General features: G+C 38.3%; 1 protein-coding gene across 1 annotated transcript; it reads right to left on the bottom strand.

The window, feature by feature from the left end:
* Positions 1-1,839: 1,839 nt before the first annotated feature.
* LOC106945289 (leucine-rich repeat-containing G-protein coupled receptor 4-like) lies at positions 1,840-20,992 on the bottom strand. The gene is made up of 17 exons (XM_015028861.1): positions 20,571-20,992; positions 16,157-16,228; positions 15,557-15,628; positions 12,718-12,933; positions 10,940-11,011; positions 9,896-9,964; positions 8,393-8,464; positions 8,182-8,253; positions 7,937-8,005; positions 7,773-7,844; positions 6,292-6,357; positions 6,129-6,200; positions 5,959-6,030; positions 5,740-5,865; positions 4,281-4,378; positions 3,497-3,550; positions 1,840-3,379 (listed from the first exon to the last, which is right to left on the bottom strand). The coding sequence occupies exons 1-17, from the start codon at positions 20,678-20,680 to the stop codon at positions 1,974-1,976; spliced, it is 2,790 nt and encodes a 929-aa protein (XP_014884347.1). The 5' UTR covers positions 20,681-20,992; the 3' UTR covers positions 1,840-1,973.
* Between the last annotated feature and the right edge of the window lie 2,112 nt (positions 20,993-23,104).

The raw sequence follows: 23,104 nt of genomic DNA, 5'->3' as shown, positions 1-23,104 counted from the left end.
CTTGAGCACACTAAACATCCGTCAGACTCTGTCACGCCCAGTCTCAACCAGGTCAGGATGAAAAGACATCTACACTTATTCACTTTGTAATACAATAATGCTCTTTTTGTCACATACATAAAAAAAACAAAAAAAAACCTAATTAAGGACACAGTAAGAAATCACCGATAATGGAACTTGTCAGGAGAATAAATATGTTATCTCATACCATATTTTAACCATTTCTTACCATAATGTATACATTTCAAGCCACAAAAAAATAAAATAAAATGTGGATATATGTTGGTCCGTTTTGTTTTATTTGGAGCAGGTTTCTATACTTTCTTGTTGACTCGGCTGGTTGCCAGTCGTTAAACAGCACAGAAAGTTAAACTCGTTCGTGAGTTTAACTTGGATGGAGACTCAATTAAACTGAATTGTACCATAACTGGCAAAGATTATTTAACGAGGCTCAAAATAGACAGAAGATACAGTCAAAGCAACACTATTTCATTACAAAGTCTGGAAGAAGAAGAAAAAAAAAAACAAACAGGATAAAAAGTTCAAAGTTTTAAAGAAGGTGAGATTTTCCTAATTTGACCTAATGAAAGACAGGAATAAAAAGAGAGGCGCTGTTTTGGTGAATGCTTGGATTATAAAGACTTGTGTACTTATTATTCGGAGGCCACCACAAATCCGCCTCCACCCAAACACTACTGTCTGCTTAAACAATAAATAACACGTGTCAAAGTGAACACACACAGTTGTTAAAACAGTGATATCTGCTACTTTTATCACATTCTTAGTATGAGGAGGTTAAAGCAAAAGACTTTCTTTTTTTCTTACAGACTGACCTCCACCATTGCTGCGCCGGTGTGTGACAATCACGTGCTCATTGGCTAGTAGTTATCGATGCTAAATCATTCAACCCTCACAAGGTGAACGTCACCAGGATTCCAATACATTGATCGCTTACGTTTCATGACTCAACTTTCCAGCGTTCTTTTATATTTAATATTGAAGTTCACTGAAAAAAGGGAAATGTAGGAAAAAGCAGACAGGAGGGAAGGAGAAGGTCATAAGGTGACAATAAAGGAAGGACATAAGGAAGAAGAGAAGGGGGATAAAAGACATTAAGAGGAAGAAAAACAAGAAAATGAGGAGGATAGATAGGGAACAAAATGTAAAGACAGAAGGACATAAGATTGTAGGGAAGGAAATGACACAACGAAGAAAAGATGGACACAAAGTGGGAAGGATATAACAAAGAACACAACTTTTAGAAAATGGGAAAGAGAAGTCTGAAAATACAATAACTTTTCCTATTTTGTTTTTCCAACCTCATCTCGACCTGGAAAATGTGTCGGAACCCTGGATCACCTTAAACATTCACACATACACACACAAAACAACCCTAAAAAAAAAATCTAACAATGATTATTACATTTGCTACATTTATATATAAAATCATCAAATTAAAAAAATAAACTTGCTGTGGAGACATGTTAAAATTTGTTGCATGATACCTTAACAAAGCTTATCAGTACAGAACAGATAATAAAAAAAAAAAAATCATTACATCTTTGACCCCCTTTAGCTTGCGTCGTCGTCATGTCAGTTGATCGCAAGAGGCAGGCAGGCACCGGTGGTCAGGTTTTCTTTAGTTGAGCAGTTTGTAACATGAAGTACTCAGTTCATTTCATCTAGAAATTATCTTTCTGCTGGAAATTCCCTTTCAATGATTGGTTGCATCTTTGCTAACAGTAATTACAAACATAAGTGCTTGATGAATTGCAAAGGTAGTTGGCACATTTTCTGTTCTGACATATATATATATATATATATATATATATATATATATATATATATATATATATATATATATATATATATATATATATTTATATTTAAAAAAATTACATAATCTTGAAGAATCTAAATTCACATGACAGACATATCTGTGCACACTGACGTACTGGAGCACTGAGGCAACCTTAGTCTTTGACTCGAGGTATGTTGTATGAGTAGTGTACAAGAGGAAGTCCTCTGCTTTGGCAGAAGCAGGCTCTGCCACAGGCTTGAACCTGGTCTGAACTGTCTGAAACAAACGAGTCCCCCTCATCGGCGTACTCGGACTGAGCAGAGGGCGTGCCGCTGTCTGCCCAGAACCCCTCGGAGCGCGGGCATATGGCGGCTCCAGCCAGAAGGGTGGGACAGCTGTGAGACTTCACTAAATGTCTGCAGACCGAGGAGGCTGAGGGGGAAGAGCAGGTCCGGGCACGCAGGACTGCCTCGCACTGTTCGCACACAGTCTCTCCACAAAGCTGAGAGTACACACCACAGTCAAAGCCCAGGTGGGAGAAGGATCCCTCGTCTGTGAGCTCAGACCCTCCACCGCCATCGTCGCAGCCGCTTTCAGTGCCGGCCTTCACCTCTTGGGTCAAATCCATGTGACCGCGCAGCCTTAACCAGTCCTCTCTGAAGGCCGGGCTGAAAAACACATACAACACTGGGTTCAAGCACGCGGGGAGGGGGAAGAAAATGAGGGTGACGGACTTGGCGATTTCCGGGCCGCCGGCCGTGGAGCCGGTCAGGAGAGGGGCGAAGGAAAAAGCCGCGACGGGACAGAAGAAGATGCAGTTGGTGAAGATGAGCCAGGCGACATGACGGAGGGCGCCGGTCTGCTCTGGGTCCGCCAGCTCCACCCTGCCGAGGTGGCAGTAGAGCTGGGTGTAAACTGCAGCTGTGAAGAGGTAAGCCAGGGCGTTGAGCAGGACCAGAATGACTGTGACACTGAGAGCCGGACTCTCCCCACCAGCGAACGGCAGGCAGAGGGGAGAAGACGACTGGTCGCTGAAGGTCAGAAGAGGCAGACATGCTCCGGCCGCCGCCAGCAACCCCAGCAGCCCCGCGGCCAGGCCAAAGCACTGGTAACCTCTAAAACACCTGCGATGGCTGCTGCCGTTCCTCCTGGGCGACATCAGCACTTTTCCCAGGATCATCCGGACCGCCATGCTGCGCTCCACGGCTGCCAGCGCCAGCAGCAGCACCGACCACTCCGAAGAGAACACGGCGAGAGCTCCGGTGATCTGACAGCCGGGACCCATCTCCCACCACGCGCCGAACTCAGCGAAGGATCCCCACGTTGCCGCGTCGAGCACGGTCAGAATGCCGACGTACAGGCCAGTGAGCAGGTTGGCCAGGGCCAGCAGACCCATTAGCAGCCTGGCTGGTGACAAAGACGGAGTCAGGTAGTGGGAATAACCGGCGGCTCGGTGAGCGGGCGAGAAGGTGGTCACCAGCACCAGGCTGTTGAAGACCAGCGACACCAGGCAGATAAACCACACTGTCAGACGAATCATCCAGTTCCCCAAGAGGTGCTCACAAGGCTTGAAGGCTCCTGAACACAGAAACAGTTTAGATGCTTAGCAATTAAAATGTAATAAGATCATTTTAAGAATTTTTCAGCATTGTTTCATAAACACAGAGACAAGATTAGAGAGGCTTGACCGTTTACCTGGTGAAGGTGAACAATGCATTATCATTGAGACCTGCTCACCACCTTCTACACCTACAACGGCACAAAAGTAGACATAAAAAAAGAGTGATCAGACTATGTGAATGTGTGTAATCAGCAGAGATGTACACAAATCACGTTTTCAAAGTGCAAGACAAATCCCAAAAAGTCTTTCGCCCCAATTCAGAGTGAAGTTTAAAGTTTCTAATGACTTGAAATGAACATTTTCTAATTAAACCCACATTTAGTGCAGCTCTAACTCTGCATTGATGCTGTAGGTGAATAACTAAATAATTTTTCCTTAAACCTAAATTATCATGATAATTCTGTTTTAAGATTTATAAACAGCCATCCAAAAAAAAACTAACATATTATTTTGAAATTTATTCTAAATTAATATTTACACCATCTAAGAAAAATTATAGAACTAATTGCAAAACCCATTCATGTTGAATTTATAATTTTATCACAAACAATGCTGTGTTTTGGTGTCTTAATAATGACTAACTTAACACGAGTTTACTCATGTCTTCATTTTATCCAGTCTGTCATTGAATATTGCATTAAATATAGTTTGGATGGTTTTCTTCTGACTCTGAGCCTGAGAATTTTTTTTATATTACCGCGGAGTCTTATTTTCTAAATCCAGCTTTAAAACCTTTGTTGTTAATTCTACATAGAGATTTAGTTAAACCAAACCACGTGAATCCATCCTCTATGAGAGACAGCACAAGTTAACACGTCGGCTATTTATTTCTAAAAAAAGACGAGCGTTCATTCCCACCTGTAGATTTCTTCACGTCCGTTTGCTCAGCAGACCTCGTCACCGAGTCGCATCCAATAAACGCGCAGCATTGGTAGGCATAAGGGACAGAGATGGACCTGCAAACAATAATTTAAAATAAGGAATTTAAGAGTCTGTTGTTGATATGGGCACGTCATCTTTAAAAACACTCCTAAAAAGATTATTAGAAGTGTGTGGCTCAGCAAATATTTGGGCTTTCTGATTGTTTTCGCCCAAATATTTGGATGTTTTCCTAGAATAGCAACAAATATGCAGAAAACAGATTTGCCTGGCTTCCTCATTAAATGTTAACACGCAGAGTTGGATTCTGCTTTGCTGTCTCTTTGCATGCAATTTCTCATTTGTTTCCAGGGTATCAGCTAAACTAAACAACAACAGAGCACTCAGTGTGAGTTTATGCAGTGCAGTCTGTATTACTCCTGTGGAGTGCTTGTGCTTTTGTGATACAATTTGTCCAAGTCCTAAAAAACACTCTTGTATCCTTAACCTTGGAAAAAACACACATATCATTACAAAACACATCTCACAGGCTGATAAGGTTGCCTTTCATTAAATGTTAATGTTTCCATTTATAGATTTGTTATTCAGGGGTTTTTTTTTCCCTTTCTTTTCCCCTATGTGCTTTGGTTTTTATCACTTTTCAATGACTAGTAACTCAACATTTTATGTTACAATGTATATTTCAAGAAATCAAATACAATACTCTGCAGAAGTCAGTTAATACCTCTTCAACTTTTCCCCCATTTTGTTATGCAACAAGCACAAACATTGACATATTGTTTGTGCTCTGTCAACACAAAGTAGGGCATAATCATGAGGAGGAGGAAAAAAATATTTTTTTACACAAATGGAAATCTGAAAGGTCCTTTCCCTGATTCAATAATTTAATGAACAACCTTTTGAAGCGGCAACACCTCAAAGTCCATCTCTACCAGCTTTCAGAAACTGAGATTTTATTATTTTCTTGGGAAAGTCATATTAATCCAAGCTTGCAGAGGGCATCAAAAGAAATGTAATTACAGGTTTAGCCCATTGTTGCACATGGACATGCTTTGAACAAACTCATTCCATAGTTCCGGTTGTATGTCTTAGGAACGACTGAAAGGTAAATCTTTGCCCATGTATCAAAACGTTTGTAGCCTTCAAGTGGTTTTCTAATTGCCCTCTCTTTAGTTTCATCCATCTTCCCATGAACTTAAACCAGCTTCTCTGACCCTGCTGAGGAATTAATGCCGTCATATCTGCCAAGTCATATTTTCGTACATTTGAAGTTACACCATAGTCTTTTTATTCTGAGATGATGAATTGAACAGAACTCTGTGAGACGCTCAAAAGACGTTGTTATTTTATATTAAATTTAAACTCAAACGTCACAGTTCCACAGTAAATTCTCTCCTGGATGCTTCAAGCGCAAAAGAAAACACGAGTTCATTCTCACCTGAGTTTTGGCAGGTTTTTTGCAGGAAGAACATTTTTCATCTGTGGGTTTCCTGAAAGTTTTAGCTGAATGACGGCACTCAGTCCAGTTGTCGGAATCACAGACAGGGAGTTCATACTCAGATCTCTGCAGAATCGTTTGAATAGATCCAGTTAATGTTTATGAAACATTTGCAAAATGAACAAATCCATGGAGGAGATTTGTAAGGTTTGTACTCACAAGTTGGTGAGTCCAGTGAGACTGAGGAAAGCATCTTTGTGGATAACTCGAATTTCGTTCCTACTCAGGTCTCTATAAATTATCACATTACAAGAAAACACAAAAACATGGAGTAAAATGTTTGTTTTCTTGGACTTAGTTTTTGTTATTCCGTGTCTTAAAGGACTTACAGCAAACGGAGCGCTGAGAGATCCTGAAAAGTATCTCTGTCAATTTGTTGAATGTGATTGTGCTGGAAGCTTCTGCAGATTTCAAGAAGAATTTTTGACATTTATTTAAGGAGTCATTTATTGTAACAACTAACGGTATATTTACAAAAAAGATTCAACTCACATCTCCTGCAGCCGGCTGCAGCCCTGGAAGGACGGTAACTGCTTCACCTCGTTGTAGGACAGGTCACTGTTTAAGAGAAAAACCCAAAAACTTCAATAAATAAATAATTATATAAACTGCTTATACCTCAAAGCAAGGATTCTGCAAATATTGGCAAGTTAAGTTTAATCTTTTTAAGATAAACATGATTAAAATTTTACATTAATTATGAAATAAACGTAACAATATACATATTTTTTTATAATTTACAATAAATATAATGTTACCTAACTTTCTATAACGGTTTGAAAGTTTCTTGATAGTTGCTGACAACAAGCTTCAATTAAGATTCTTTCTTACAACCCAAACCTCCTCAAATAGACACTTTCCTGTAATGATGGAACAGAATAATGTAAAAATAATACCTGAATTTATTTTGAATCTTAAAACCAGTTTAGTCAGTTTAAGAAGCAGAATCATTTCATAGGTTTGTTGGGAAGGCAGAAAGTCTGGAATTAAATTCATTTCAAGTGCTTCCCCTGCATCATGGGGTTTGTAGTTCAGATATAGGATTACATGTGAAATCCTATATCTGAACTACAAAATACAACGCAAGGACATTTCTCCAAAAAGATCACGGGAAAATGGGGGGAAAAAAATGGGCATATTTCAAATCTTTAAGGCTTAAAAAAGATATATGACTTTTAAGACCTTACAGAAGTCATGTAGAAAATATGCTGCTATTAGATGATATGCTGTCACGATTTTTACTGTCACTTAAATGTTATTTTTCATCTCTCAACTCCATTAGATTGGTATAAAATAACACAGTATGCAATTAAACCCAAACTTTTCTAATAAGCATAAATACTTTTTGACCAGATACAAACCAAAATGTCATAGTAGCAACATTCAACTTGGGATGATATAGAGTATTAAAAAACACATTGTTTAAGTAGTAAAAGGTGATTAATTAAGACCACCTTACTATTCAGCAATGCTGCTGTGACCAGATCAACATCGGCATTTAAGACAACCAGAGCTAAAGCGAACAGGAAATCAGAGGATGAAGCCCTGGAAGCCAGACTGGATGATGTGATTTACATCGACAACAGAACTACTCAGAAATGAATGGACCCCCTGCTGTCAGTCTGAGAGAGGCATTTGTAAAGTAGAGCTTCACAATGTCAGCAAAATATGTACTTGCAATACTATTACTGATATTACAATGACAATGTTGATTACAATTAATCATCACAATGTCACCTCCACTCTGTCAGAATCAGCAATTAATACTAAACATCATCATTTGCATCAAGGACAATCCAAAAGGTCAAATTTATTACTAGCAAAAGTTTCATGCACCAGCACCCTGAGTTATAATATCCCAGTTTTTTGCAATTGTAATATTTCAGACACTAATACTGCAATGGTGGCCGTAATTGTATACATTTTCCAGTTCTAAAGAAACGCACAATACTGTAACTGGAAGAGTCTCTTACAGTGTCTGAAGGAACTTGAGATCTTCACACAGATCAGCAGGTATGGATGATATCTTGGTACCTGAGAGGGTCCTAGAGATAAAAATAAATAAACAAAAATCACACTATATATTTGCATCTGAAACACAAATAAGCAGCAAAGAATAAAATGTTGTATTACTCACAGACTATCCAGATTGTTAGTCCATGTGAGGATGGGGAAGTCCTTCATCAGACTGGCACCACGCAACATTCTGCAAAATGCTTATAATTAATACTGGAATATTTATCGTAAAAACTGTGGTATGTGTTGATGGGGATGACACATGGATGCTATAAACCACATATAATTAGCTTAGGACTTGTTTTGATCACAGCTGACTTGAAGAGGTCACACAGATAGTAACTCGTGGTTCAAAGTCAAACTTACAGAGAGCGCAGGTCTGAGAGATTTTGAAAAGCTGAAGCTCCCACAAAAGACAGAGGGTTGTCATAAAAGTGTCTGAAACGAGACCAAAATAAGAGAGGAGAGCACAATGAGTATGGCACCATCTTCTGGACATTTGTTCTGTGCCTTGAACTTGTGTCCTTTAAAGATGAAAACAAATGTAGACTATTCCATTATGTGAGTTTGACCTTACATGGTTCGCAGCATGGGGTTGTTATGAAAGGCCCGTTCTGGAATGGCAGCAATATCATTGCTGTGAAACCCACTGCAGAACAAAAGTCAAGGGACAGCGATCAGATGCTTATCGCCACTGTCAGGTTAATGTGACAAAGACAATATAACGCAAAAGGCCAAAACTAACATGATAAAGCAGCAAGCATAGTTAGTTCCATCAAATTAAAACCAAACAGAAAAAGCCAGAAAATATTTTAAAAATTTAAATAAATAAATTTGTTTTTCCAACTGTTTTAGGTAAAGAAGCCTTCAAACTAACAGCCTGGAAGTTGTTAGTTTGATTGTGTTATTTTCATTGTGCTCTCCTCTCTTATTGAAATTAAGAAGCAAAATGTTCTTCAAAATATTGACATAAAAAATGAAGTACTTGTTCAGTTGCAGATTTCTTTCATTTAGTTTTTTTGTCAAGTATCTCAAACTCATTTTACTACCAAAGATAATGAATCAAAAACAAAATACAGTTTTTAAATGATGGCTTCAATATAAAGTGGAAAACATATCTAGAGCAATCTGTAAACAAGTAATTTCCCCTAAACCAAAAAACATCAAGAGTTTGTTAAATCAGGTAATGTGTTTTCGACATTGCTGTGGTGGTAAACTTTTGGCCCACTGGATGAAAACAGCCACTGGATGAAAACAGAATTGTTTTCATCCAGCTACTGGTTTTCAAGTTTGTTTGAGGTCATGTAAACAAAATCTTCACAAGAACTTTAGTCCAGTCTTAAAGCCATAGTACATAGCTTTTAAAAGAAGTATATTTTTTGCATATTTGTTAAAACTACCATTATGTCATGAGTGTATAATGTAAGAAAGACAATATGAAAATAAAATCAAGCTCATCTGCTTTCTCCCAGTAATAACTGCAGAAATACACCACTCAGTCAGCAACAGCCAATCAGAGCCAGGAGGATCTTGGCGCTGTCAATCACACGTGTGTGCGCACCACTCACATGACCCCCCTTGCTCTTTCCTATGCTACAGCTGGTTCACCACAACATAGACTGCCACGAATGCTAAGGCAAGTTATTATTGCCACTGGTGACAGAGGATAAATGGTTTTCCTATAGTGGTAAATTGTTTCTTTGCCATTAGCGCATTTAGCAGCAGGTTTATAAGCATGACTGATAGCACTAAGACATTCTTCCTGGCTCTGATTGGTTGTTTTTGACCTGGAGCAGTGAATTTCTTCAGACGGCAATAGCAGCACTAGAGAGGGTGGAGGAGCTCGATCTTTTCAAAGAACGTCTCATATTTAACTGTAAAAACAAGAGACATTTTCATAATACTTTCACACTCAGCATAAGCCAGAAAACCCTGCTTGTTTTCACTGCATTAAAATGTTCATCTTCTCAAACTTATAGCTCAAATACTAAAGTACTTGTATTTTTTTAAAACGTACAACACAGCAAAAGGGGTTACTCATAGCTTTAATAGCCCTTATCTTAAATCGTTATATACTTACAGTTCTTTCAGTTTGGGCAAGGCCTCTATTGCTTTAGGAAACTCCTTCAAGTTGTTAAAATTAAGATCTCTAAACAGAGAGAGAGACAGAGATATTTGAGTCACAGTGTAAGATTGCTGCAATTAGCTTGTGTCTATGTGAAAATTATGGACTGCCTTTAAGGCAATTTTAATCAAACTTAAGTGAAATGTGGGGAAAGGAAGAGCCTATTAGATTTCAACAGCTTCAGATGGATTTCTTTAATTATCATAACCAGGATCAGAACCATAGCTTTCATAAACACATCCCCTTTGTTCAATAATAAATTTATACATAAACTGATTCCATGATGTGTCTTGTTAAGTAGTTTATTGGATTATGAAAATAAATACAAATGGAAATTTACTTTCAAAAATCTGCTGTCAAAGTGTATTAAAAAAAAAGTCTTAAATGTTTCCAATGGCAGCCTCCAAAATGTCACGCATGAATCATCTAACAAAGCTACAAAATGTCTGTGGTGAAATTCATTTTATTTGATACATTATATTTCATACGCAGACTGATGGTAAACTAACACATTTTTTCCAATATAATGAAACAATTGGTGAAAGTGTGAAATGATCACCATGTACAAAACATTTCACAGTCATTTTACTTTATCAGGATGTTAGACAATTTCTTAAAAAGGCAAATTGCCTTTAAATCTTCAATATTCAAGAAATGAACAACAACAGTTCAATTTCATATTTCTCAGCTGACCATTCAGAGAAGATTAATGTTTTTGTCATTAGGTAAGGCTGTGAGCCAGTAGGAAGTGAACGGTTGGGAGGGAAATTTTGATAAGCATCATGTACTTTGCTCTATTTATCCTAGAGCAATTAAAGGAGGAAGTGGACACAATGATGTCTGAGGACTGTAGCAGAGATGGGTGGGGGAGCTGTTGGCACATACAAACAAGAGTCCAAAAACCCAAACTGACTCAAACTGATACATAAACACACGCAGGCATGCAAGTATACATCTGCACACACATATAAACAAAATACAGAGTAACTGCAGACTTACAGCGTCTCCAGGTTCACCAATCCAACGAAACAATTGGCTCCTATCTCCTTAATTCGGTTGTTATGAAGATGCCTAGAAAAGCAAAATAAGTTGCATCTCTGAGATATTCAACAAGACTTTATAAACTGAACACAAATATTTTTTTAAATGCGGAGCAGGGTCAGTAAATGAAGCATCTGTACTGTATTCGTACTCCACAGCAGAGCTGAACTCACTAATAAATTCAGGTCATCTCTTCCTGTTTATTCTGGTATGTTTATACAAACCTTCACCAGTACCACTCAGTGTGCATGGGTGCTTGGATGTTTGTGTTTGTCCAAATGTGGAACAGCAATAACAACTTTGGTGAAATCACACAGTATCTAATGCAAGCTCCCAATGTGGACGGTGCTGTTTTTCTCTCCGTCTACGAAACACAATAAACCTAATTCAATATCACTGTTTTGGCATTATCATCTTTTTCCACACTGAAACCCCGAAATGTGAGTTTCTCACATTTGCCACCAAAGAAAATTCTGAGTTGTCGCCTGTGTGGGAGATAATATAGAAAAGCTATGGCCTGAAATGTCCAAATATCATTATAGAAGCATGGATCCATCAACCTCCCAGGTTACACGTGTCACATAAGTGGAGGATGTAGGTGTTTTAGCTGCCAGACTTCTTTGAGTGAGATCCTGCAGTCTCACTTAAAAACTGTCCATCCAGTCTGGATGTTAATATTTTGTAATGGCCCATTCTCTTATAGGGGATCTATAGGAGATGCCGAAAGGCCCCAAAGACTTGCAGTTCATCAAATATAAATTGGGTAAAAGAACAAGCAAACTGCACAGTGATAGAGATGTTGTCTTGCAGCAAGAAGGTTCTGGGTTCGATTCCTGGCCCCGGTCTTTCTGCATGGAGTTTGCATGTTCTCCCTGTGCATGCGTGGGTTTTCTCCGGGTACTCCGGTTTCCTCCCACAGTCCAAAAACATGAACGTTAGGTTAATTGACCTCTCCAAATTGCCCCTAGGGGTGAGTGTATGTGTGCATGGTTATGTGTCTCTGTGTTGCCCTGTGACAGACTGGCGACCTGTCCAGGGTGACCCCGCCTCTCGCCCGGAACGTTAGCTAGAGATGGGCACCAGCAACCCTCCTGACCCCACTAAGGGACATGGGTGTAAAGAAAATGGATGGATGGAACAAGCAAAAGGCTGGTCAGCTGATTTTGATTGCAATAATGCCAAGAACACATTTCCACTGGCTATTATTAATAAGGGAACAAATCGTTTTTGACATACAACTTTAATACTATATAAACCTCCGGAAAAAATTAAGAGACCACTTAAAATTATCAGTTTCCCTGATTTTACTTTTTATAGGCATATGTTTGAATAAAATGAACATTGTTCTTTTATTCTATGAACTACTGAAAGTCCAAGCAAAAATTTAGTATTTATTTGCAGAAAATGTGAAATGGTCAAAATAACGAAAGAGATGCAGTGCTTTCAGACCTCAAATAATGCTTGAACACTGACCTGTATTTACACTGCAGGTTGACCAACGATAAACAAAGCCAAAGTGTACTTGATCTAATGAACATATTTAACAGCTTATGCTGAAGACACCAGTGTAAATAGCAAATTACACTTCATGGTCTGATGGTTACACTACTCTGCACACACCCTTCACTATGGCAAACTCTCCAGAGAAACGAGTGAATCACATTGTAAATATTCAATGCCGCAGTGTAAAACCATATCCTAAACCACAATCAGACCCGAAGCTTAATAAGACTTACAGCACAACTAGACTCGTCAGGTTTCCGAAGGCGTTGTCTGGTATATACAAGATCCGGTTGAGTGCCAGAGTCAGAGCTTGAAGATTTGACTGGTGTCTCAAGGAACTGACGGGGATGTCTGTCAGGTGATTGTCATCCAGCCACAGGTGACGCAACTGCTGCAGACCTTCGAAGCTGTCGTCAGGAACGGTTGTAATGTGGTTGGCATCCAGGCGGCTACAGACCCAGAAAAAACATCAGTGGATTAATCCCACGTATATGAAACTACACCGATAATAAACAACGTTTTCAATGTCTTGTTTCCACATGCTGAAATAAATGTATCGATTTTTTAAATGAAGGGTTTCATTTTATGATTTCTGAAGTGCTCAGACTCACTGACGGACATGTTGTCAATTTCCTTTGAGAGCAAAAGCTTTAAAATTAGAATACAACAACAACCTTGATGTTTCTAAATACAGTTTGATGAATTAAAATGAACATAATACTCCCCAATATGATTCCATAAAGCTTCAGATGCTCATGTTTAAATGCTTTAATCACAGTGCTGACTAATTATTACAGGTTTAATATATGTGTCATTTAAATGTCTTTGGGTAACACTTTATTTGAAGGGGTGTGAATAAGACTGACATAACACTGTCATAAACATGACATAACACCTGTCATGAACATGAAGAAGTCTTTGAGTGTTTACGACTGTTGTCATTAAGTGTCATTCGGGAAATAATGACACTTTTAATGCTAAGTTGGCATTTTTAATGGACTTTCAATGCAACTTTTAGAGAAACTTTGAATTAAAAGTGTCATTATTTACCGAATGACACTTCATAACAACAGTCATAAACATTCATAAAGACTTCTTTATATTCATGACAGGTGTTATGTCATGTTTATGACAGTATCATGTCAGTCTTATGCACACCCCTTCAAAGTGTTACCTGTCTTTGAAAGTATTTCAATATTTTTTAGATGTGGTTTGTATGGTTGTAAATATTCTGTTGCAGCTGCTGCTTCAAACAAACATCTTAGCGCCACTGTCAGGAAAAATATGACTGATACCAAACAACACTTCTAGATTGTACACTTGGACACTGCCAGTGTGCTCTGATTGCAGTTAATGGATTACAAAAGTAGTAAAACATTAGAAAGCATTAATCTGTAGCTCCACTGCTTAAGAGCAAGAAAGAACTGTCAAATGTAAGGAGAGTAAAAGTCATGATGCAATCCAAGTTATAGGCAGACCTGTCCACTTCTTTCTTCCAATAATCAAAACCAAATTATGTCCACTGCAGGATCTCAACATAAAATAACACCAAATGTAAATTATATTTAAAGAGGACAGAGGAGATGTGGAATCTTTACACTTGACAGAGATTTCTGATGGACAAACATTTCCTTGAAGATGACTGAACAAAATAAAGTTGTCTTTGTTTAAGCTTTATGAGTGTTTTTTTCACTTGAACCAAGCAGTTTTGTCCTACTATCTTCCCTGAATGTGAGTCTCACCCTCCCTCAAAATTCCTCAAGTATCTGCGCTGGAAGGAAAACAGTCTTGATTGACATTTAGCTATCAAAGGCTTATTACTAACCAAGTCTTTCCTTTAGCATAGCATATTTCTTAAGCAACAGAAACTATGAACGAAAAAAAAAAGACATCTGTTATAGACACGAAAAGGCAATTTAAAGGAGAAAGGAGATGTAAAGTACAGGGGGAGGAAAAAACAAGAGTGATTGGTGAAAACTGAATTTTCAGCACATCTCGGCAGCTGAACTCATTACTCTAAGTCCCTGTCAAGCTCAAAGGCACATTGTGGAGGGAGGCAACAGATACAAAGCTAAGACCTTCAAATTGTATCAAAGATGAAGGCAAGTGGGGGAGGAAGCTTTGAACAATAACATTTTACAGGCAGAAACAAGATGACATTCACAATCTTCTAAAGAAAAAAGACAAATCAGTACAACCTGAAAATGAGCCAAGATAATGCCCAAGTGCACAAAGGTTATTGTTCATAAGAGGAAAGTTTTCACATATAATCAAACCTTCTCATAACAAGTGTGGGCATTTTGTGATGCAGTAGTTATATACAAGACTGTAAAACCCAAATTAACAAGACAGTCTCAAATTATGATATTTGCCCCTCAACTGGTTGTTTCACGTAAAAAAAAAATAAAAAAAAATAAAAATCACTTCTCACAATAATCCCCAAGACTCGGTGATTATTTGCTTATTATGTGAAATAAATGCAGATTACAGAACAGAACAGTCATTCAAGAAGACAGCAAGTCAGAGTGTTGGAATGAATAATAAAACAAGGTCAGCGCAGACATTTTGGAATTTGGGAGGTAAAATGTTTATTATTGTGATGACACACGTCTGTAACATGTTATCTTGACTGTTAGCAGATAATCATACTGAGTTTTGAATTAGATTTGTATAATCAACACTGAATACAAAGCAAAGCTGAAGTGCTGGGGGAATTAACGAGATATTTATCAGTTGCTGCTGTGCTCATTTCAATGGCGTGAACTCCACATGCACTCTGATTAGAGCGCTCAGTACTTGACTATAACGTTTCATATAACATGTACCAATTATTTTTTTTTTTTCTTTACTGCGACAGCAGAGACGCATAAACACACATGATGAAGATGCATATAAAACCTTAGTTCTGCTTTTGGAATAGCCTTGGGTTCTTGTGGTATTGTGTATACTTGTGGTATTACTGCTGGACAGGAAGCTCCACCCAAATATAAAGGTTTTGCAAAAGAAAACACCCATAAATAATTATGAAAACACATATGTGCATGCATGTGTGTGTTCATACTGAAGACTTACAGAGACTGGAGCGAGTGAAGGTTTTTCAATGCTGCATTGGGGACAGATTTAAGTTGATTATTTTGCAGCATCCTGAAAGGAAAAAAACAACAACAAAACGACTCAAATGTCAGTCAAGGCCAGAACAATATTTTATTATTATAAATTTTAAGCAAGTTCACACAACAACACAGATTAGACCGGCCCTGTCACACATCTACATGTGTTAACCTGAAGTTCACACGCTTAGATGAAAGCTTAATCAATGAACACAGGCAGGTGCAATCCAATTCAGTTGGTGAAGAAAACAGGACTACGACTTATTTACTTGGCGCAAAATCAACAGAAAATACCCTTTGTGTATCTTTTAGGACAGACAATGTGTGCACAACTAGTCTGATGCAACCTGGATGATGAAGCACTAAAATTAAAGCAGTTCTTGTATTCACTGTTCCTGTTGGGTCTGTCTCATACAGATTTTGGACCGAGATGAACAAAACGCATGATATACCAAACTTCACCATTTACACTAAGCCTGTCATGCGGAAAACTTTGTATTGCCATATTTGTAAGTCTGTATGCAGATGCTTGTGTACATTGGCAGGGAGGATGCATGCTTACAGGACTTTGAGCTGATGCAGACCAGACAGGGCGTCAGGGTGGATGAATGTCAGGTCATTCCCAGCGAGTCGTCTGGATGAGATAATGAGTCAAAATTACATTTAATTATTAAGCTTGCACACATTTCAAAAACATTCACTATACTTTATTTATTTGTATTGAAACGGTAAAGCACAACAGAATTTTAAATCAATCACTGCTGTAGCTTTAAAAGCCCACACGCCCTGGGCAGCTTAGGTTCCACCTCTCAAGCTGATTATGGAGCTCAAGGTGACAAAGACATGTACCTTTGTCATGGCCTGTCGTCAGTTCTTCTATCGCCCAACGTAGATTATACCTGCCTATGGATAACTATTTCGTTAGATCCCCTTTTTTTAGTAACTGCAACTTCAATAGCAAGTAGTCCTTTCACAAAAACATTGAACAAAATAATTAATCCCTCTTAGGGTTACGCAACCTATATTCCCCTGGAACTGTTATTATCAAACAGCTGCTTCAGTGCGTGTCAAAATTATTTAAGAGAGAGGGGACACCTCCCTTTCCTGCTGGGAACAGGAAGTAAATAGGAAACCTGGGTGTAAATAAGCATGGGACAAGCTGACTGGGACATGAAGCCCAAGTACACTATCTTGCCTGAGAGATTAGCAGGAGATTTATCGCCATGCAACATGAGTCAGACCAGGCCGAGTTCCCAGCAACAAGAGCTGCTATGTGTGAGGCTGAGAACCAGAACTGGCTATGGTAGAGCACTAGTAGGTGTGAGAGATTACTCAACCCTGGCCTGGAGTTTGTTGAGAGTGCTACCTATCTATTCGTGGATATTCAAATGGGGAATATCCACTTTGGTTTAGCACCACAGGCAAATAAACTGTGAGACTGCATCCTTTGAGAAAGTGAGAGTGGTGGACGACTTTATACTTTATGAGGTCCTAAGACATGTTGCTTCACTCTATGCGATATATATAAAAACTAAGGGCTTGAAAAAAGCAAGAATGTGACTGATATCACAGGGAAGCAGAAATCTTAACATTTTTATTCCAGCAGCCCAAAGTCAAATCAAGTTGGGGTTGAAAAGAATGATCAAGTACAGTTGTCTTTTTGTTATTATATTAGTTAGTTTGTGGTTACTTTTAAGACATATTTAAAACAACAAGGTAGCATGCAATTATTTCACTCAAAACATGTATTTGCTTGTGTTCTTCTATTCTAATAAAACATTTGAGATGTTTTGCCATCTTGCTTTGTAGGTGGTAAATAAAATACAATAAAATTAACTAAAACAAAACAAATATAAAATAAAATAAAAATGGCATGCAAAATGGCTAGCGGGTCCCTCTTATGACATTGGCTTAACTCAGAATATCTGCACATCATTAGTAGGTGGAAATATAATTTAATCCCTCGTGTACTTTGCATTTGAGATATTTGTTATGAAAACAGTTGAGGTTTTTGAAAACCAACATGATGTAATCACATCTTAGTTACCAGTAGTCCCCGATAATTATTTGTTATTAATTTATCCTTACAGTCAGGTTATTAATTTAGATCATAAAATTCAAACTGCCAACACCAGGATATTAAAACACAGTGGCTGCTACTCCAAGTTAAAATGTATGAATGGTCAGTATCTTTGAAAAACATTTAGAAAAAAAATTAGATTCAAACCCAAATTTATCAAAACAATCTTCAAAGTGGCAGCAAAATGAACTAAGTTTTATTTGGTAACTGCAAATAAGAACAAACAGGATTTGACAAATGTTTCAGTTTGGCTACCGGTTTCACAACCGAAAGTGCTTCTCCACTTTAACCTTCCAGGTGATTTATCACCTGTTTGCTCCAGGGCTTTGACAGCTGTCACGAAGAAGAGGCACACTCTTCTAGTTGTGCAACACTTCTCCAACAAGTCTGCCTTACACTGTAAATTAAATGACAAAGTTGAAACTTTTTCTTTGGGACGTCATTATACATAAAAACCAAACTCCACTTCACACACACAAACTCTCGATACGTTTCTACACGTTCAAGGCAGTTTCTGTACCGCTGTTAAACAGGTGACACGATGATGATGAAGTGAACAGCATGACTTCAATTCTTATGTGCATTGTTGCCAAATGAACACATCTCATTTCAGATATGTACCTGCTCTGGTTTGAGTCAGTTTAATCTATATATGGTTTATAATGTTTCTTTACTACTTTCAAAAACATTCACAACTTCTCAACTTTTTCCACACTTTTATGTTATAAGATAAATTTACTTGAGTTTTACTTTATGGTGTAATTGTGAAGTAGAAGAAAAGCCATGGAAGGTTTTGAAAGTTTTGAGGTAAAAGAATTTAAAATAAATATTGTGTGCATTTGTACTGAACCCCTGGAGTCGATAGTTTAAATTCAATTACCTTTGCACTTGCAGAGACTGACATTTTTACCCATTCAATCAGAATTATGGCTGCATCTTTAGGTTCTTGCATTGGAAGAACGCCAGCCTCAACTTTAATTTTTCAACTGCTCAAACAGGTTTTTGTCTATATTTAGTTCCCTCCATATTCCCATCAGCTCAGACCAGCTTCAACGTCCCTTCTGAAGAGAATCATCGCAGCAGCATGATACTGCCATGACCATGTGTCTTAGTGGAGAAAAGTGTGTTTAGGGTTAAACTTTTGGTCTCACCTGTCTAGAACTCCTTCTTCCACATGTTACTTATGTCCCTTACATCTCAAACTGGATTTCTTCTGGTTGTCTTGGTGGTAAAATATTGTATTATACCAGAAAGTATTTAAAAAATCTTTGCCCATTATTGTTTAAACTCCTTGATTATGTGCCAATTTGGTTTGGAGTATCAGATAAAACCCCAACAAAATACATTAAAATTCTTAAATTGTAATGTGATAAAATCTATAGGTTCAAAGTTCAAGATATATGAAGACTTTTGAAAGGCCGCTCATGTAGATAATCCAATTAAAAAAAACTGTCAGTTTATGTTATATTTAAACAGAGCAAAATATGCTTCAGTACAATGAAAATGTACCCATATGAAACATTTTCTGGAATATAAAACATTTCAAATATAGCAAGAAAAATGCTAATCGTTGCAGATCACAATACATTACTAAAACTGCAGAATCACAAGCAGTCCAATGTTAAAAAAATATAATTTTATTTTTCTGATAATAAATGATGCCAGAGTGTATCACAGTATCATTTGCTAAGACTGGCACTTGTGAAATGAAGTTGTGATTGCTACATGGATAGGATTATCAATTGCAGGTTACCATTAAGAATATAAACAAACTGCAAAAGGAGACAGACAATATCTCTTGTCATCAAGTCTGTTGATCTTCTGGGCATTCAGCAAAAGAGGTTGCGTGACTAAGAAGGAGGATTTTTTTTTTTTCTCGCTTGCTTCCCTGTCTAAGGATGGCCTGCACTCTGTTTTCCCCCTCTTTCCCTGTCAGCTCACTCTGCTTTTGCCCTCAGGGCCCATGCTTCAGTTCATTGACAATGCTGGAGACCTTGAAGCGAAAAAGTCCTTCTCCAAAGTTCACAGACAAGACTTCTGATTTGTTCTCAAAGAAACAAAGGTTACCCAAACACACAAATTAACTAAGGGTTTACGTCAATCAAACACACCATCAGTTTTGATGAGTTAGGACAAGACACTCGTCATGGAGAGATCAGGCGAGTTTTTAAGTCCCGTTGCGATGGAAACCATTGTTTTGCCCTCTTCCTTCCTGCCTTGCATTCCTCTGCACAAAGCGATGAAAACTAAATTGCTTCTCAACAAAGAAAATTGGATTGGTGTAAGAAAAAGAAGCGGGTGAAGCTTCGGCCAGCTGAAAGATGCACAAGGGCTGAAAAAACATCTTAACAAAGGCCAAGTGGAGCAGGAACCTCTGGAGGATTTTAATTCATTGGTCATTTTGTCTTCAGAGGGCTGCATGTTACCTGATATCAGGCAGACTGATTTTTATCTTTGACTCACAGCAGAACTAAGCCAGACACTGAAGTATTTAAAGAGCAAAGAAAAAACATCCACCAAGATCAGATTTATGCCCATTCAACGAGGTCCATGCGCACAGATGTTTTTGTTTTTACCCTCATAATCCCTTAAAAGCAAAAATCCACATCGGATGTCACATGACTGTTGCTTCAATGCGTGTCACCTTGCAACGCCTTTTTAGCTGAGCTGCATGACATGCTTTATAACCTCCCTGGCTCAGTTCGTGAACGTTGAGTGATTTGTTGCCTCATTCCTGTTTTCCACACCTGAGAAGGAGGGGACGCTCTACACCGATGCCGTGCGTCCTGCAGTGTGAATTCAAATACCCAGGTGCGTTTCATAAAGAACAGCCCTCATGTCAACACTGTACAGAGTAAATACATCCTTAACACGAGAAAGAAGGGCATGTACTCACAGTTCTTCTAGGTAGGGGAACTTCTTGAATACATATGCTGGAAGCTCAGTGATGTTGTTCATACTCAGGTCACTGTGGAGAGAAAATACAAAAGCAGCACAATGACACATTAGCTTAGCCAGTCATTTGGTTTAAGATCTCAATGATGCTTCAAGACTGAGCTCATCAATGAGTTGTTTTACCTGTTAGTGATTAATAAATGCTTACTTTGATATTTTTACTCTTTTCTCATTTTGCAGTGTCCTAGTTTTCATTTTAGACATGGAATCAAGAAATATTTACCTTATGTAATTCTAAAACCAACATTGCTTACAGCTGTTTTACGTATCTGCATTAGTCTAAACGAATACCATGAAAAAAGCCCTTCTATTTAGCCCCAGGGATCTTCCTTTTTCAAATCAACAAGTAAAAACAGACATGTAGCTGCATGAAAAGTATGCATTCAGTACTTGACTTCCTTACTAAATCCACTGTAAGTTTGTGTTTTTAAATTTTTACAACAATTGTAAAAAAAAGTAAAATAAAATAAAAACTTCTAACAGGAATAACGTCTAATGGCACTAAAACAAAAGGATAAAAAACAGAAGTTTGCCATCATGCCTCCTGAGGCAGAGATGTAAACAATGAGGGCAAATTCATGTTTCATCTCGATAAGAATGAATTCCCTTACCTGGCCTAAAGAAAAGATCCCTAGATGACAACATAAAGGATGACAAGGCAATAACTGGGGGAAAAAAAACCTACACAAAAGTAAAAAAAAAAAAGAAAAACAAGCTTTTCAAATTAAGGAACCCTTTGAACCCTCCTTCCTTTTTCACTCCCCAACTGACCATCTTGAGTTTCATAGCCAGATCTCTCTCAGACCTTGTGTGTGGGCCCCTGAATCCTACAAGGATCACATTGCTCTTCCTCTGCAGACCCAAATACACACACAGACACATATGCACACACACAGGCTTTAAAATATGCACCCTGACAGAACCCTCATCATCTCAGCGACCTATGTCCCATCTCCACTTACCTGCTTATCCAATTACCCTACGGACTTCTCAGCTACAACGTTTGTATCAACATCTAGCTTACCTCCCCAACCCCACTATCGCCTTTTTCTACCTGGACCACTTCTCTGGTGGTGGTCTGAAGACAAAGTGTGTGTTTAGCTGCTAGTATTCAAATGGGTCCATTCCCAATTACATTTTTTATAGTTTGTCTAAATTCTCCATGAATTGTTTACTGGTCTAAACCTCATGTAGGGCTTGGATAGTGGAGGCCTCACAGTGACTCTATCACACTCTTTCCACCCTCTGTGCCTGGCTGCTTTACTCATCAGGGTCCTGGCCTGTCCCTGCTAAAACAGATTTCAAGAGGACACTAAAAATGCAGCTGTGATAAATGGTGACAGGCTTAAATGCTTCCACAAACAGGTATCTGCAAATTCCTATCCCATGTGCCCTTTGGATTTATTTCAGCACTGAAGCAGCAGATAATCTGACAGAGAAGTGAGGCATGCTAATAAAAAAGAAAACAGAGACTCTTAAGGGAGAGGCCAGAGTTAAACATCAACAACTAATGTAAAGACATCGCAGCAAACCCAGTTTACAAAATGGTTATTGTTAAGCTTTCAAAATTGCTTTCCCTGTTTTTAAAATCAAATTATTGACAGAACCCTGTTTACCGGCTTGCAGTGAATGTTTTTTAATATTTCTTTTCAATGTATATTTGCAGGCAAAATAAATCTTCTGCATTACAGGTGTTTTAACAACCACAAACCATGTCAGACATCACATTTGGTTGTCAGTACACACACTGACTACAACTACATTATGACCACTAAGGGTGCACAATATAACATGGATATATTGTTAATCATATTTTCCAAGTTATGAATTTTCATTTGCCATGCTATTCTAATATTTAGCATTACCCAAAAAGCTTAAGATCACAAACAGTTGAGAAAGAGAGAAAATAAGAAAATAGGCATATATTGCAACTGCCATTGTGATGTTAACCAATAATGTCACTATCACAAGATTTTCTAGCATCATGCAGCCCGAATGTTCACCCAATAAAGCCTTAGTACACCTTTGTGTCGTTGATGTCTCAAGTTATGTAGGTGTGAAGATAGTCCCTTTGAATTTTGTTGTTTTTTTTGTTTGTTTGTTTGCAGTTCATCAAAACAGTGGATGTTACTGCTGCTAAAATCTGCGCAACACTTGGTAGCAGAAGAAGAGCGTACGCAAAAAGTTGATGCCGATGGTGGCGACGCTGGTTTGATCCCTGCTCTGTCGTTGTGCCCTTGGGAAAGATACTTCACCCACCTTGCCTGCTGGTGGGGTTGCAGGGCCTGGTCCCTCGCTTCTTGCAGACTGCCCCAGGGCAGCTGTGGCTACTATCCAGTAGCTTGCCACCATCAGTGTGTGACAGTGTGTGTGCATGGATGGGTGAATGACTGTAGTGTGAAGGGCTTTGGGGTCTTCTGGATTTGATGAAGTGCTACACAAGTACAAAGCTAAAGTATATTTCTAGCATAACTA

This window comes from Poecilia latipinna, unplaced genomic scaffold (assembly GCF_001443285.1).
Source record: "Poecilia latipinna isolate Pla-1442-1.1 unplaced genomic scaffold, P_latipinna-1.0 Scaffold138, whole genome shotgun sequence".
NCBI lineage: Eukaryota > Metazoa > Chordata > Actinopteri > Cyprinodontiformes > Poeciliidae > Poecilia > Poecilia latipinna.
The sequence above is the reverse complement of the archived record's forward strand: the minus strand, read 5'-3'. Positions and strand labels throughout refer to the sequence as shown.

Bases quoted from the DNA above. Each gene is read 5' to 3' on its own strand.
- LOC106945289 (XM_015028861.1), bottom strand. From the start codon at position 20,680: ATGTGTCATTGTGCTGCTTTTGTATTTTCTCTCCACAGTGACCTGAGT. The intron at 11,012-12,717 runs GTAAGTCTTATT...TTGCTTTTCTAG, and splicing joins CTGACGAGTCTAGTTGTGCT to GCATCTTCATAACAACCGAA. The intron at 8,254-8,392 runs GTAAGGTCAAAC...GTCTCGTTTCAG, and splicing joins AACCCCATGCTGCGAACCAT to ACACTTTTATGACAACCCTC.